This window comes from Bidens hawaiensis, unplaced genomic scaffold (genome assembly GCF_021521415.1).
Source record: "Bidens hawaiensis isolate Kalapana, Puna unplaced genomic scaffold, B.hawaiensis_p1.1 tig00001032_1, whole genome shotgun sequence".
Lineage (NCBI taxonomy): Eukaryota > Viridiplantae > Streptophyta > Magnoliopsida > Asterales > Asteraceae > Bidens > Bidens hawaiensis.
Window position 1 is genome coordinate 186278 of NW_027491060.1, and position 13552 is coordinate 199829.

At 36.8% G+C, this 13552-nt stretch overlaps 1 protein-coding gene across 1 annotated transcript; it reads left to right on the plus strand.

The window, feature by feature from the left end:
• Positions 1–5999: 5999 nt before the first annotated feature.
• On the plus strand, positions 6000–11722 carry LOC143554147 (coatomer subunit alpha-1-like). Its single transcript, XM_077043997.1, has 4 exons — positions 6000–6283; positions 6805–7299; positions 8094–11086; positions 11488–11722. The coding sequence occupies exons 1-3, from the start codon at positions 6076–6078 to the stop codon at positions 11039–11041; spliced, it is 3651 nt and encodes a 1216-aa protein (XP_076900112.1). The 5' UTR covers positions 6000–6075; the 3' UTR covers positions 11042–11086; positions 11488–11722.
• The last annotated feature ends 1830 nt before the right edge of the window (positions 11723–13552 follow it).

The following is a 13552-nucleotide window of genomic DNA, read 5'->3' on the forward strand; positions in this document are numbered from 1 at the left end:
GAGATACCGCGCGACCTTTCGTACTTTGGCACACCACAAGGTCCTAGGTGATAAAAAATTGGTTCTTGCTGTTCATTTATATGAACAGTGAATCTATACAACAGATTGCTGTGAAGATATCAAGAAAGAAATTCATCGATGGCTCTATCCATGATGTCATGTTTGTGTTTGATCATTCGGTTTTCGGGCTTATGCTGGTTATTACTAAGGTTGTGCACCATTTTGATCAACCTATGGGGATGTTTTGGGCTACGCTTCTTGATGCTGTTCATGTATCTCGTAAGTCGTACACGTTTGTACTGGCTGCTAAGGGAGTTGTTAAGACTATACTTGTTTATTGGGTTCATTTGTTTCAGGTCGGAGATAAACGCCTTTGTTGGAAGGGAGGAACAAATCTTACACATATGATGCTTGGTATACTTGGCATATGTTTACAGTGCCACCGACAACCCATACTTGGTTGGTCTTCTTCGACTCGAACGGGGGAAACAACTCACCACTGGGAATCGTCACGCTTACCAGAATGTTTTTTACAGCTACTTGTTCCTATCTTAGCTGCATTTTGTAGGCTTCCTGATATCGTTTCTTCAGATGATATACACCCTAAGTTTCCACTCCTATTGGACCTTATTCCTAACGAATCCGAACAACTTTTTGTAGACCACTTTGAATTTTTATCTTTTGAGAAATCTGGAAATATGGAAAAAACATGGATAATATGGTTTTTTGGGTCATGGTTGACTTGGTATGGGTCAACAATGAATCTGAGTAGCATCAGAATTTTCTTGTTCTTTAACGCTGCTGATCGGGCCAGAACGTTAATAAAGGTTAAAGGAATTGAAGTCGTGTTGCTTGTTGTGGGTTATTGCCTATGTAAAAATCAAAGCAACAAAAACAAAACTCAAAACAGCAGTAGTCAAGGAAAGGGCATTTTGGTTATCCGAAAACACAAAACGAAATTAAGGTATTATGGGCAATGCAATTATATACTTTAGAGGGTATTTTGGTCATTCTTAAAAATATGCAAAAAGCGGCTTATGTAGCATCGGCTGAATTTTTTTACCAAAGTTGACTTTTTGTGGATAAAAATCGATGTGTGGATTGGGTTAATTTTGTTGGTGAGCACTTACCAAAAAGTTTTCAACACTCACGGTCAAATTAGACAAAGTCAGCAGAGGATGGATTATGAAATGTGTATGAGTCATGCTGATGATTGCTATTGTGTGCTTGGAAGAGTACTATTACATGTTTGGCTAAGTCTCTTCAAATGGTTATGTTCTCTCTTTTTACAAGCATTTTGCTACTAGTCCACAACCGGCTACGGTCCAAGCAGGTGATTAGATGGGAAGGTATTGCGAGTTTGCTCCATACTTTCACTAACCTACACCTTGAGGACAAGGTGTATTTGAAAGGGGAGAGTAATGTTATGAAACCGGATCTAGCCCAAATCATATCCAAACAGCCCAATCCAATTCAATGGCCCAACAAGGTGAAATGGTCAAAAGAACGCTCTGATGATATAAGCGACAAGAGGCAAAGATTAGAATAATGAATATGATGATTATGTGTGTTATGCTTCTTCTTCCCATCTCTTTCTGTAACGTTTGATATCCCATCCCCTTCTCTTCCTTAATATCTCAATTGTAATTATTCGTTTAATCAATATAATCATAGCTAATTACTTCTTACTTTGAGTATAATTAGTTGTGTTATTTTGAGTACACAACACAGGTAACTTCTTAAGGTTAAGCTCTATGGTTCGACATAAGTCTTCTAAATGGCCGGTCTTCTATCTTCAAACAAGCTCATATCTGATTCTCTATATTTTCACATCTTGAAAAGAGGTACCTAGACACATGCTTAAAAATAAAGGGCCAACTAAAAAGTTGGTGAGTTAACGAGTTAAATTACAAAACATATGTATGAAAACATGTTATTGCTATTGGTCAATTTTACTTATGCCTGCCAACATAAGATACAAACGGCGCAGACATATGTCACAAGATAATCTTTTTGTCATTCAGTGGGTGGGTGTAAGTGACACTGTGTGAGGGGATCTTCCTCAGATAGTACTACCCATACATCATGTGGTTCCTAACGGAGTTAATGATTGCGCTACATTTTCGAGGATTATTCATGGAAGCTAAATCGGTCTTGATTAATAATACACCACTAATTTTAAGAAAAAGGGAGCACATGAACTCACCTAGGTTTACGCGTCATGAAGACAAAAATACTAAAGAAATATTGTATGCTACGCCGGAACGACTCCAAATTATAGACATCCCTGAATCCATATAACGTGTCATAAAAAGCAATATGTGTCATATAAAATGTGCACGTGACCTAAGTAGGTTAAGGTTTTTTATTTGAGGTTATGGTTGCATATTGTGACATGAGTCGTAACAAAGTTTCATCAATTAGAAAGTTGTAATATTGGGTCTTTCAGACTTAGTTTATAATAATACACGATATTATTAATCATAGGACAAGATAACTAACAAGATAGACAAATAATGTCTTCCCGAGTTTAAGTTTCTAAAATTAGGAAGGTCGGGATGTTATAACATGTTTTCATTTGTTATCTGACACATGACCACGACTCCTCCTCAACTAGAACATCATTGATGAGGTTGCATCTTGAACTTTGGTAGTTGGTATTTCACCCAATGATAAACAATAGTTGAACAAAAAAGGTCATTTAATCAGTTTTGAAAGAGCAATCAACAACTAATATAGAAGTAACAAATAAGAAGTTTGAAACATGAAAGTTCAGCAACGGTAACATAGGAACAATCACTTATGAACACACATAGTTATTGGAGTAGTAGCGGACTAGTATGGAGGTTTTGAAAGTGGTAGTAGTAGTCTGAAAGGGTAAATATAGGTAAAACCATTGCCCGACCACCGTCAAATTCGTTGCTGCTCGACAGTCGACAACACTAACCACCCTGACCGTCACAACCACCACATGTGTTTTCTTTTTTCTCCCTTTTTTTGTCTTCCTTTTTCCCTCTTTATGTGTATATTTACGTATTTGTACGTGTGTATGTATGCTTGTGTATATGTGGGCATGTGTATGCATTATTAATATGAATGTCTAAATTGCATGTGTAGATTTATATGTATGACTTATGTTGTAGAAATTGGTTATGCCTACATTTACAAATAGAGTGGGTGTATAAAAAGTATGGTATACACATCAGTGGCGAAACTTAGACTAAGACACTGTGGGGACTCAAAATGTATAACGAATTTCAAAGACGGAGGGGGTTGGGCTCAAATTTTCGGGCAAAAACGGCTAAATTTACACTACGTATAAAAAATTTCGGACGAATACAGGTAAATTTACACTATTACGCAAAAAAACCGGGCGGGGGTCACTAACCTTCGCCCCTTATACACATATCTCTTATCGACAAATTTAGTGATTGAGTGAAAGTTTTCTTGAAATGATATCTTCCGGTGAAAGATGAAGATAAGTTGAAAGAAAAAGAAAACTACTTAGAGGAACACATTCTACTGTTAAGAGTACCTGTTCCAAATGTATAAATGCAAAGTGCATGAGAGCACATATTTGGCGTTTCGCTAGTATAGATGTGGTTTCATGCCTAATTATACAACGTGATGTAGCTAGTCCCATCTCTTATGGTTAAGAGTTCGGTTGCCATGTGTGAGTACTAAAAATTGACACCTTATATATGCTTTTTTTATAGAATACAATGATACATTTTATAACAATAAACAAAAAATTATATCGAAATGATCTATTTGATAAAGTTCGTGTGCCCCATGGGGCTCTTCTAACATTCTTGAAAACAAAGTTGTTGGTTAAGTCTTCATGATCTATACTCTCTCATATATCATTATCAATAATAATAGTTATTATTGTCAATCCATTAAATCTTTCTTAAACAAAGTTGTTGGTTAAATCTTTCTTAAACTATTTACACATATAATACATTAAAAATTCTAATTTTATACCGGTCGTTATGACGTTGTGCGATCATCCCATCTTGCACTTGGCTAAGGCGGGCCCGTATGACTAATTATTTGATTCTAGCTTTTAACATGATAAAAGATATGCTGACATATGTACTCAGACGCTGATGGATAACATGGTGCATGCTAAGGCACGTGCAGAAGATGAACCTAAGTTGTGAAGTTTGGTGACCAGAATCGATAAACACAAAAACAAAGTTTTAGATCATAAGCTAGATCTTGTAATTCTCATTAGCTCGAAAATTACAATGCATAAAATCTTACTTAAACTTCTATCGATATAACCCACAAGCTCGGGTATATATACTAATTTAGATTTCAAAACCCAACTAGACTAGAATACAAATACCATAATCATATTCAAATACTAATTGGTAAAAACAAATCTAAATAATAATTAATAAATTCCTTGTTGTCCAAGTCATTGGCTCGACTTGTTCACCAAGTAATTTATTCCATGTAAACCAAGTCACGTGCTCAACTTGATAAACAAGACACCAACTCATCATAGGCTCGATGAGTCCTCCCAACCCGCCTCATTGACTCGAGGACGGAAATTAAGTCTAACAATCACCCCCCTAATTTCCGACTTGAAATAGGTGGTCTTTGACTTTGAACTTGTCTTCTTTGACATGCTTCAAAGTCAAAGACCACCTATTTCAAGTCGGAAATTAGGGAGGTGATTGTTGGACTTAATTTCCGTCAAACCTCCTTTTAGAATTTGGGTTAAAGTTTAAACCCAACCACCGGGCAAATAGAACACCACTGTCTTAGGAGATATTGTCACACGTTACAAGATGCTTAGGAGCCGTTGTGGGATGAGTGTCAAATTCAGTTGTAAGTTGTAACTAGATTGTTGAATTGGAAAGCATGATATAATGCAAATGAGCTAGCTAGAGTCAAATACTTCTCATTATCAAAGATACGATATCCAAGGGCGAGAGACTCCTTGATAACTCTTATGACACGAATCAATTTGTAAAAGAAATTGGCTAGCAAAACAAAACATTCATCTTTGCAAAAACTACTACATGTTATTTTATAAGGATGATTATGAGTTGTCCTATTTTCGTGTGCGTCGTGAACAGCGTTACAAGTTAAATGTAAACAACCTAATCCACTATTTGACTTGCATGTCGATTACTCCTAGACTTCAAAGAATTTTTATGTTATAAAAGACAGTAAGACGTATAACTTGGCATCATGGTCATCAAATGAAACCAAGACTCTAGAAGTGATGGTGCATCCGAAAGATATTCGGACTCGAAAGCATTTTTCACTCAAACAATCATAACTTGGGGAAGAAGTCCGAGATAGTGATCTATGGTTATATACTTGATGGGTGATTACTGGATGTTGGTTTGTGCCATTGGGTCTTTGCATTTTTCACTCAAAACAAATCCTATCGACTCGGGTAACACAAAAAACAAGTGATTCCACCTTTTAAATGACTTATGTGTCATGCTAATCACCGAACGTAGCTTGACTCAACTCATTCCTCTTTTACACCAGAATCCTGTGATCGTCGTCTTGTCGGGCCACTAGCAGTGAAACACGACTCAACTTGTATCACTAGTCTTGCCAAGCTATAACTTGCTTCATAGGATATCACGTCCACGCATGTAGTAGGAATCAAGTTCAATATGCAAATACACTGACATACCGTAAACGTAAACATACAACCTAATTCTCATATCTCATGACCAGAAACATATTTTTTTCATATTGTTTTGTTTGTAAATTAATAAACTATACAATAAAACCAGGTACGTAACATGCTTCCTATGAAGTTGACTGACTGACTGACTGACTCATAATTAGTAATTTTCATTCTTCGTTCGTCAAAATTGAGTATTTACTATTTACACTCACAACTCATCTTCCTCAGATCTAACACAACCGTTACAAATCTGCATCTCCATCCACCCGATCAGATCTAATAAGGGAATAACAGCAAACAACTAACCGCCTCTAGGTTTATGTTTATCCCCAATTCACGATTCAATTCAATTGCAACTTATTACATGATCTGATTAATTGATCAATTAATTAGGTCACTTACGGAAGAAGAAGATGTTGACGAAGTTTGAGACGAAGAGTAACAGAGTCAAAGGCCTCAGTTTCCACAGCAAGCGCCCTTGGATCCTCGCTAGTCTTCACAGTGGTGTCATCCAGCTATGGGATTACCGCATGGGCACTCTCATTGATCGCTTCGACGAACACGACGGCCCCGTTCGCGGCGTCCACTTCCATCAATCGCAGCCGCTTTTCGTCTCCGGAGGTTTATTATTATTATTATTATTACTTTTCAATTCCATTCAATTATCTTTTAGGTTTTTGTTATGGTTAGATGGTCTGTTATGTGCATTGAGTTATTACTGGTTAGGGTTTTAAGTTTGTGATATTATAATGTTTAATATCTGCAAAACATGTGAATCGTTTTCTTCTGTTTGATCTATACATATAAACAGTTTTCCTTGTGTCTTCTTTGTATCGGTTAGATCAAAGCCTTTACATATGCATCATGTATATTGATGATGATGAGATTCGAAGCTCGTTATCTTGATTTAGAGAATTTGATGTCTTCTGTCTTCACTTGACTTACCTGATTCTTAGAATTTAGGGTTTAAGTGTGTGCCACACATATCATTTTTCTGCAATGTTTAAAATTTTAAAAACATGTGAATATTTTGGATTTGTTTTGTTTTGTTTTGTTTTTTATATACATATAAACAGTTATTATCCTTGTATCTTCTTCTTAATGGTTAAATCAAAGCCCTTACATATGAGCTGTACATGCAGGAGATGATTACAAGATCAAAGTATGGAACTACAAGCTGCACAGGTGTTTGTTTACGCTTCTTGGCCACCTTGATTACATTCGCACGGTTCAGTTTCACCATGAGAATCCGTGGATTGTTAGTGCTAGTGATGATCAAACCATCCGGATATGGAACTGGCAGTCGCGTACGTGTATATCTGTGCTGACTGGACACAACCATTATGTGATGTGTGCTTTGTTCCATCCGAAGGAGGACCTTGTGGTGTCAGCGTCATTGGATCAGACTGTTAGAGTTTGGGATATTGGTGCCCTGAAGAAGAAAACTGCTTCACCTGCTGATGATATCCTTCGGTTGAGTCAGATGAATACGGATTTCTTTGGAGGTGTTGATGCTGTTGTGAAGTATGTATTGGAGGGTCATGATCGAGGGGTCAATTGGGCATCGTTTCATCCTACCCTTCCTCTTATTGTTTCAGGAGCTGATGATCGCCAAGTGAAGATTTGGCGAATGAATGGTATGTTTTTTATTATTATAAACCCCGTCACATTGAAGATTAAATAGAAGGTTAAGTAATCTGCAATGTGTGTTTTTTTCTAGAATGTTGTAGTGTTCAGCTAGTAAATGTATCTTATTAGGGTAGTGTTAAAAAGAAGGTTAAGTAATTTGAAATTGTTCGACACCGTAACATCACTGCATCACTTGGGAACACTAACAGCTCTATCTTGTTTATGGAAGTTTTTTCCATTTTGTTAAGCTTATGTGCTTATAGAGACCATAATTGTTAAGTTTTTTAAGTTCTTGTTAGTTCTTTTAAGTTTTTTACTCAGAAATTGGAATCATTAAAGTTATATGTTAACAGATTGTTTTCTAATACAATCTAAGAACATATTACTTTTCACAGTTCTGATTTCTGAGTAAAAAACTTAACAATTGTGATTTCTATAAACTTATAATATTAACAATATGTAAAAAACTTTCGTGAACAAGATTGAACAGCTAGTATTCCCGATTGATACAGTGAGGTTGATGTGTTGAACAGCTTTTAGTTAGGTTGCACGGTAAGAACCTGATTTGAATATTCGAAACCAGAATTTGGTTTGAATCGAAATTCAGGTTTTTTGAATCCTATTCGAATAAATAACACCCCTAGTAAGATACATCTACTGACAGGGCATGCTAGTACAGGTTGTTATTTTTGGTCACAGATTATTGTTGAAAATTTTGAAATTTGTGTATCTTTAAAGATGTTGATGAAATGAATGGTTGGATTTTATCGCTGAATTTAATTTACTTACTTTTGTCTTTCAGATACAAAAGCATGGGAAGTAGACACATTGAGAGGTCATATGAATAACGTATCATCTGTTCTTTTCCATGCAAGACAAGACATTATAGTATCAAACTCAGAGGATAAAAGCATACGCGTTTGGGACGCAACAAAACGAACCGCTCTTCAAACGTTCCGCCGCGAGCATGACCGGTTCTGGATTCTCGGGTGTCATCCCGAGATGAACCTGCTGGCAGCTGGCCACGACAGTGGTATGATTGTTTTCAAGTTAGAACGTGAACGCCCTGCATTCTCTGTTAGTGGTGACTCATTGTACTTTGTAAAAGACCGTTTTCTACGGTTTTACGAGTACACTTCTCAAAAAGACACCCAAATATTACCCATTCGCAGGCCCGGTTCAGTCAGTTTGAACCAGGGCCCACGAACCCTCTCGTACAGCCCAACCGAAAATGCGGTTTTAATATGTTCAGATGTTGATGGTGGGTCTTATGAACTGTACATCATCCCTAAAGATAGTGTCAATCGAAGTGATACGATTCAAGAAGCTAAACGTGGGGTCGGTGGGTCTGCAGTTTTTGTTGCGCGTAACAGATTTGCAGTCCTTGAAAAGAGCACTAACCTAGTGTTGGTTAAAAACTTGAAAAACGAGATTGTGAAAAAGAGTGTGCTTCCGGTTCCCGCTGATGCTATATTTTATGCGGGTACAGGTAACTTATTATGCAGGGCGGAAGATAGAGTATATATCTTTGACCTTCAACAACGATTGGTTCTTGGTGACCTTCAAACGTCTTTTGTAAGGTATGTTGTTTGGTCAAATGATATGGAAAGTGTTGCTTTGCTTAGCAAACATTCAATAGTCATAGCTGATAAGAAACTGGTTCACCGGTGCACGCTTCACGAGACCATCCGAGTGAAAAGCGGTTCATGGGATGATAATGGTGTGTTTATCTATACAACTTTAACCCATATTAAATACTGTTTGCCTAATGGAGACAGTGGAATCATTAAAACCCTTGATGTCCCGGTTTACATCACCAAAATATTTGGAAACACACTCTTTTGTTTGGACCGTGATGGGAAAAACCGCCCGATTGTTATCGATTCAACCGAATACATATTCAAGCTATCTTTATTAAAGAAAAGATATGATCATGTGATGAGTATGATCAGAAACTCAGAGCTTTGTGGGCAAGCAATGATTGCATACTTACAACAAAAGGGTTTCCCGGAAGTTGCGTTACATTTTGTGAAAGACGAACGAACGCGTTTCAATTTAGCACTCGAAAGTGGGAATATTCAGATAGCGGTTGCTTCTGCTAAAGAGATCGATGAGAAAGATCACTGGTATAGATTAGGTGTCGAGGCGCTTCGTCAGGGTAATTCTGGTATTGTTGAGTACGCATATCAACGGACGAAGAATTTCGAGAGGTTATCGTTTTTGTATCTGATAACGGGAAATTTGGATAAGTTGTCTAAAATGATGAAGATTGCTGAGGTGAAGAATGATGTCATGGGGCAGTTTCATAATGCTTTGTATTTGGGTGATGTTCAAGAACTGGTCAAGATTTTGGTCAATGCAGGCCATCTGCCGTTAGCATACGCGACAGCTAAAACTCACGGGTTGAATGATATTGCTGAAGAATTAGCTGATAAACTTAACGGTAATGTTCCTAATTTGCCCCTGGGTCAGTCAGGTTCGCTTTTGATCCCACCCACACCTGTTACATGTGGTGGAGATTGGCCGTTGTTGAGGACCATGAAAGGGATATTTGAAGGCGGTCTTGATAATAATGGAAAAGGCGGAAATGAGGAATATGAGGATGCTGCTGATGCTGACTGGGGTGAGGAGTTGGATATTGTGGATGTGGATAATATTCAAAATGGTGATGTCAGCATGGTTCCGGATGATGACGAGGCACCCGAAGATAACGAGGAGGGTGGTTGGGATCTTGAAGATCTTGAACTTCCACCTGATGTCGAGACACCAAAAACCACCACGACCCGCTCATCGGTTTTTGTGGCTCCGACTGCGGGTATGCCCGTGAGCCAGATCTGGGTGCAGAAATCGTCTCTGGCTGCTGAACATGCAGCCGCTGGTAACTTCGACACTGCCATGCGTTTATTAACCCGACAGCTTGGCATTAAAAATTTTGAACCGTTAAAGTCGTTGTTTATCGATCTCCACACCGGAAGTCATTCCTATTTACGGGCCTTCGCATCAGCTCCTATAATTTCATTAGCGATCGAACGCGGGTGGAGCGAGTCAGCAAGTCCTAACGTTCGGGCCCCACCTGCACTCGTATTCACTTTCTCCCAACTAGAAGACAAACTTAAAGCGGGTTATAAAGCAACCACAACCGGGAAGTTTACCGAAGCGTTACGCGTCTTTTTAACGATTCTCCACACCATTCCGCTTATTGTTGTCGAGTCAAGACGCGAGGTCGATGAAGTTAAAGAACTGATTATTATCGTGAAAGAATACGTTGTGGGCTTACAAATGGAACTCAAAAGGCGTGAGTTAAAAAATGAACCCGTTCGTCAGCAAGAACTAGCAGCTTATTTCACTCACTGCAATCTTCAACTACCACATTTAAGGCTTGCATTAATGAATGCTATGACAGTTTGTTACAAAGCAGGTAATTTAATAACCGCATCAAATTTTGCAAGGAGGTTGTTGGAAACAAACCCGACTGCTGAAAACCAGATGAAAACCACGCGATCGGTTATGCAGGCTGCTGAGAGGAACATGAAGGATTCTACAGAGTTGAATTATGACTTTAGGAACCCGTTTGTTGTCTGTGGGGCGACTTATGTGCCTATATACAGGGGACAGAAGGATGTGCTATGCCCGTACTGTAACTCACACTTTGTGGTTTCCCAGGAAGGTCAGCTTTGTACTGTTTGTAACATTGCGGTCGTGGGATCAGATGCTTCGGGCTTACTGTGTTCACCAGCTCAGATCAGATGAATCGTATAAGTTTCCTTTATAATCTTGCCGGTCTCAGTTCTATAGGTAATCTTCTTTCTCTTGCTGGATTTAAAAAAAATTATTATCAGCATATTAATTTGCTTAAAAGTAAGTTTTATGGTTCCCATAATATTTTCATTATGAAAGTATAATATATTCAATATAACTGTATTAAATATAACCAAAAATAAAATAAATAAACTCTTAAAAAAATTATGGACTCAAAACTCATCTTCAAACTCTAGACGCGCGGATTAGGATTAACTTCCAATAGTCGGATACTCAGGTTGGGTTATTCCCTTTTAGGTATTTTTATTCTGCTCGTTTGACTGGTTTGAGATAAAACAAAACTCGAAATATCTTGGCACTATATTGAAAATATCTAACATTTTACAGTTTATGATTATACGATTGACCGTGATTTGTGATTTGACTTTTTTTTACAGTTTAAGCATGTTTGGATTCCATAGTAGAGCAGAGGAATTTTGCCTAGTAGCTGATGAGTTTGAATATTTTTGTTTTATTGGAATCTGTTAAAATTGAGTGTTGTTTTAATACAAGACGTGACGTGGCATTCACAAAGAGGTGTTGGTTGTGAGTGGCGGTTGTATGTAGTCGTTTTTACGATAATATATCAGGACTTGGACGTGTTTTTACAAAGGTTTTTCGATCATTGTGACATTTTGTTTCTAGGTTTATTTGATCTGGCTTGCAAGATATTCTATATTGAATTCTGTTGGGATGTGGTAGAGTTGTGTATGAGTCTGTTTTAGACTCAAAACTGAGCCCCGGCACTGGCCGACACGTAGGTCTATTCCGCGCTTTCCTCATCTCCATCTACTAAAAGTAATAAACCGAGCATTTGATTTTAGGTTTTTGGAAGCTGTTAGGTTTTGATTTTTTTCATTGTCATCTGAGCTTGAAATTTTTGAGCGGAAATAAATATTCAAAACAATGAATTTAGAAACTTTAGGTCTAAGCTTGTTTATGTTAATAATGATTAGCTTATTATGAGATAAACAGAACTTATTTAATATATGTTTTACTTTCAACAAATAAATATTAGGCCAAATGAAATAATGAAATTCAACTTTATTAATTAATAAATTTATGCATTTAATAGTAACTATAAGATAGTTTTTTTTACATAGTTAACTGGTATTATTAATGTAACAAGACAGTAGAACATGGCAGATATACAAGACAAGTTAAGTTATTCAAAAATATTCATAATTGTAGAGGGTATAGCGAGGAGAATACAAGTTCACCATATATAAGAATGTTATCCTAAAAGTACAAATAAGCGCCCATCCTAACCCTCTATTCATAACTAATCCAACTTATTAAAGGGATGTTTGGAACACACCACCTAAGTCATTAAGAGGACTTACTGATTTAGAGGTTCCATTCAATATATTTATAAATCTGACTGATTCAGAGGCTCCATGACTAATTCAGAGACTTACCATCGATGAATCAAATACACTTTAATGCTAACCGGGTAACCGACTCAGAGGTAGCAGCTTAACAGAATCATCAAGAGACTATCAAACAACCACTAGAAATATCTAGTTTTATTTCTTTATGTTGTATTTGGGGTGTTCATCGGTTTAGTTTATGGTTTGCTGAGTTCGTTTTAGGGCTTATTTATTTATTTATTTATTTTTTGGGTAGAAATCAAAAATTGAATCAGACAGAATTCAGACAATTCAAAACAGAGCCGTCAACTAAAAAAACCATATAACCATTTTTTGTTACAAGTCAAATGTATTATGTGATTATTCTTTTTTTAAGATGTTATGTGATTATGACCTTTATTAGTTCTATAAAGAATGCATATATAGTGTTACTAGGTTAGTAACCCGTGTGACACACGGGCTAAAAAATTAAAAATTTGATTCTAACGAATTAATCTAAAGATGTATTATAAAGTCAAATAAATTATAAATTGCAGGAAAAAAAATTACATGATAAAGTTATCATAAATCTCTAAAAGTTTCTAAAATGGCATTTTGAAATCCGTATGGGTATTGATGTCTCTAAAAGTTTCTAAAATGGCATTTTGAAATCCGTATGGGTATTGATGTCTCCCGTTACCACTTCGTTCCTTTAGGCTAACTTTTCTGTTTTGCAAATATATCTTCCACACAGATTATTTCCAAAGAAGCATCATACATGATGATCAATCCAGTCTCACTTCTTTTTGTTTTCATATGATTCTTAGATACATCATTTAAGTTTCTTTTCCTTTAGTGACTTTCCTTAGCAACATTGTTGTCTAACCAACCCTTATTCAAGATAAGTTGTTCAAATTGCAGCAAAGTGATGGATAAACCATCAAAGAAAAGAGCACAACCATAAATGTAGGCAAACTGTTGAAACAAAAAGGTAAAAAAGGAAGGGTGAAAATAATTAGATATAATAAGTATAAAAAACATGATATGTTAAAACTTAAATCAGAGATCATAATTTTCTCTTTTCAGTAGGCATGAACCAGTATGCATCTAGCAC

Bases quoted from the DNA above. Each gene is read 5' to 3' on its own strand.
- LOC143554147 (XM_077043997.1), top strand. From the start codon at position 6,076: ATGTTGACGAAGTTTGAGACGAAGAGTAACAGAGTCAAAGGCCTCAGT. The intron at 6,284-6,804 runs GTTTATTATTAT...CTGTACATGCAG, and splicing joins GCCGCTTTTCGTCTCCGGAG to GAGATGATTACAAGATCAAA. The intron at 7,300-8,093 runs GTATGTTTTTTA...TTTGTCTTTCAG, and splicing joins GAAGATTTGGCGAATGAATG to ATACAAAAGCATGGGAAGTA.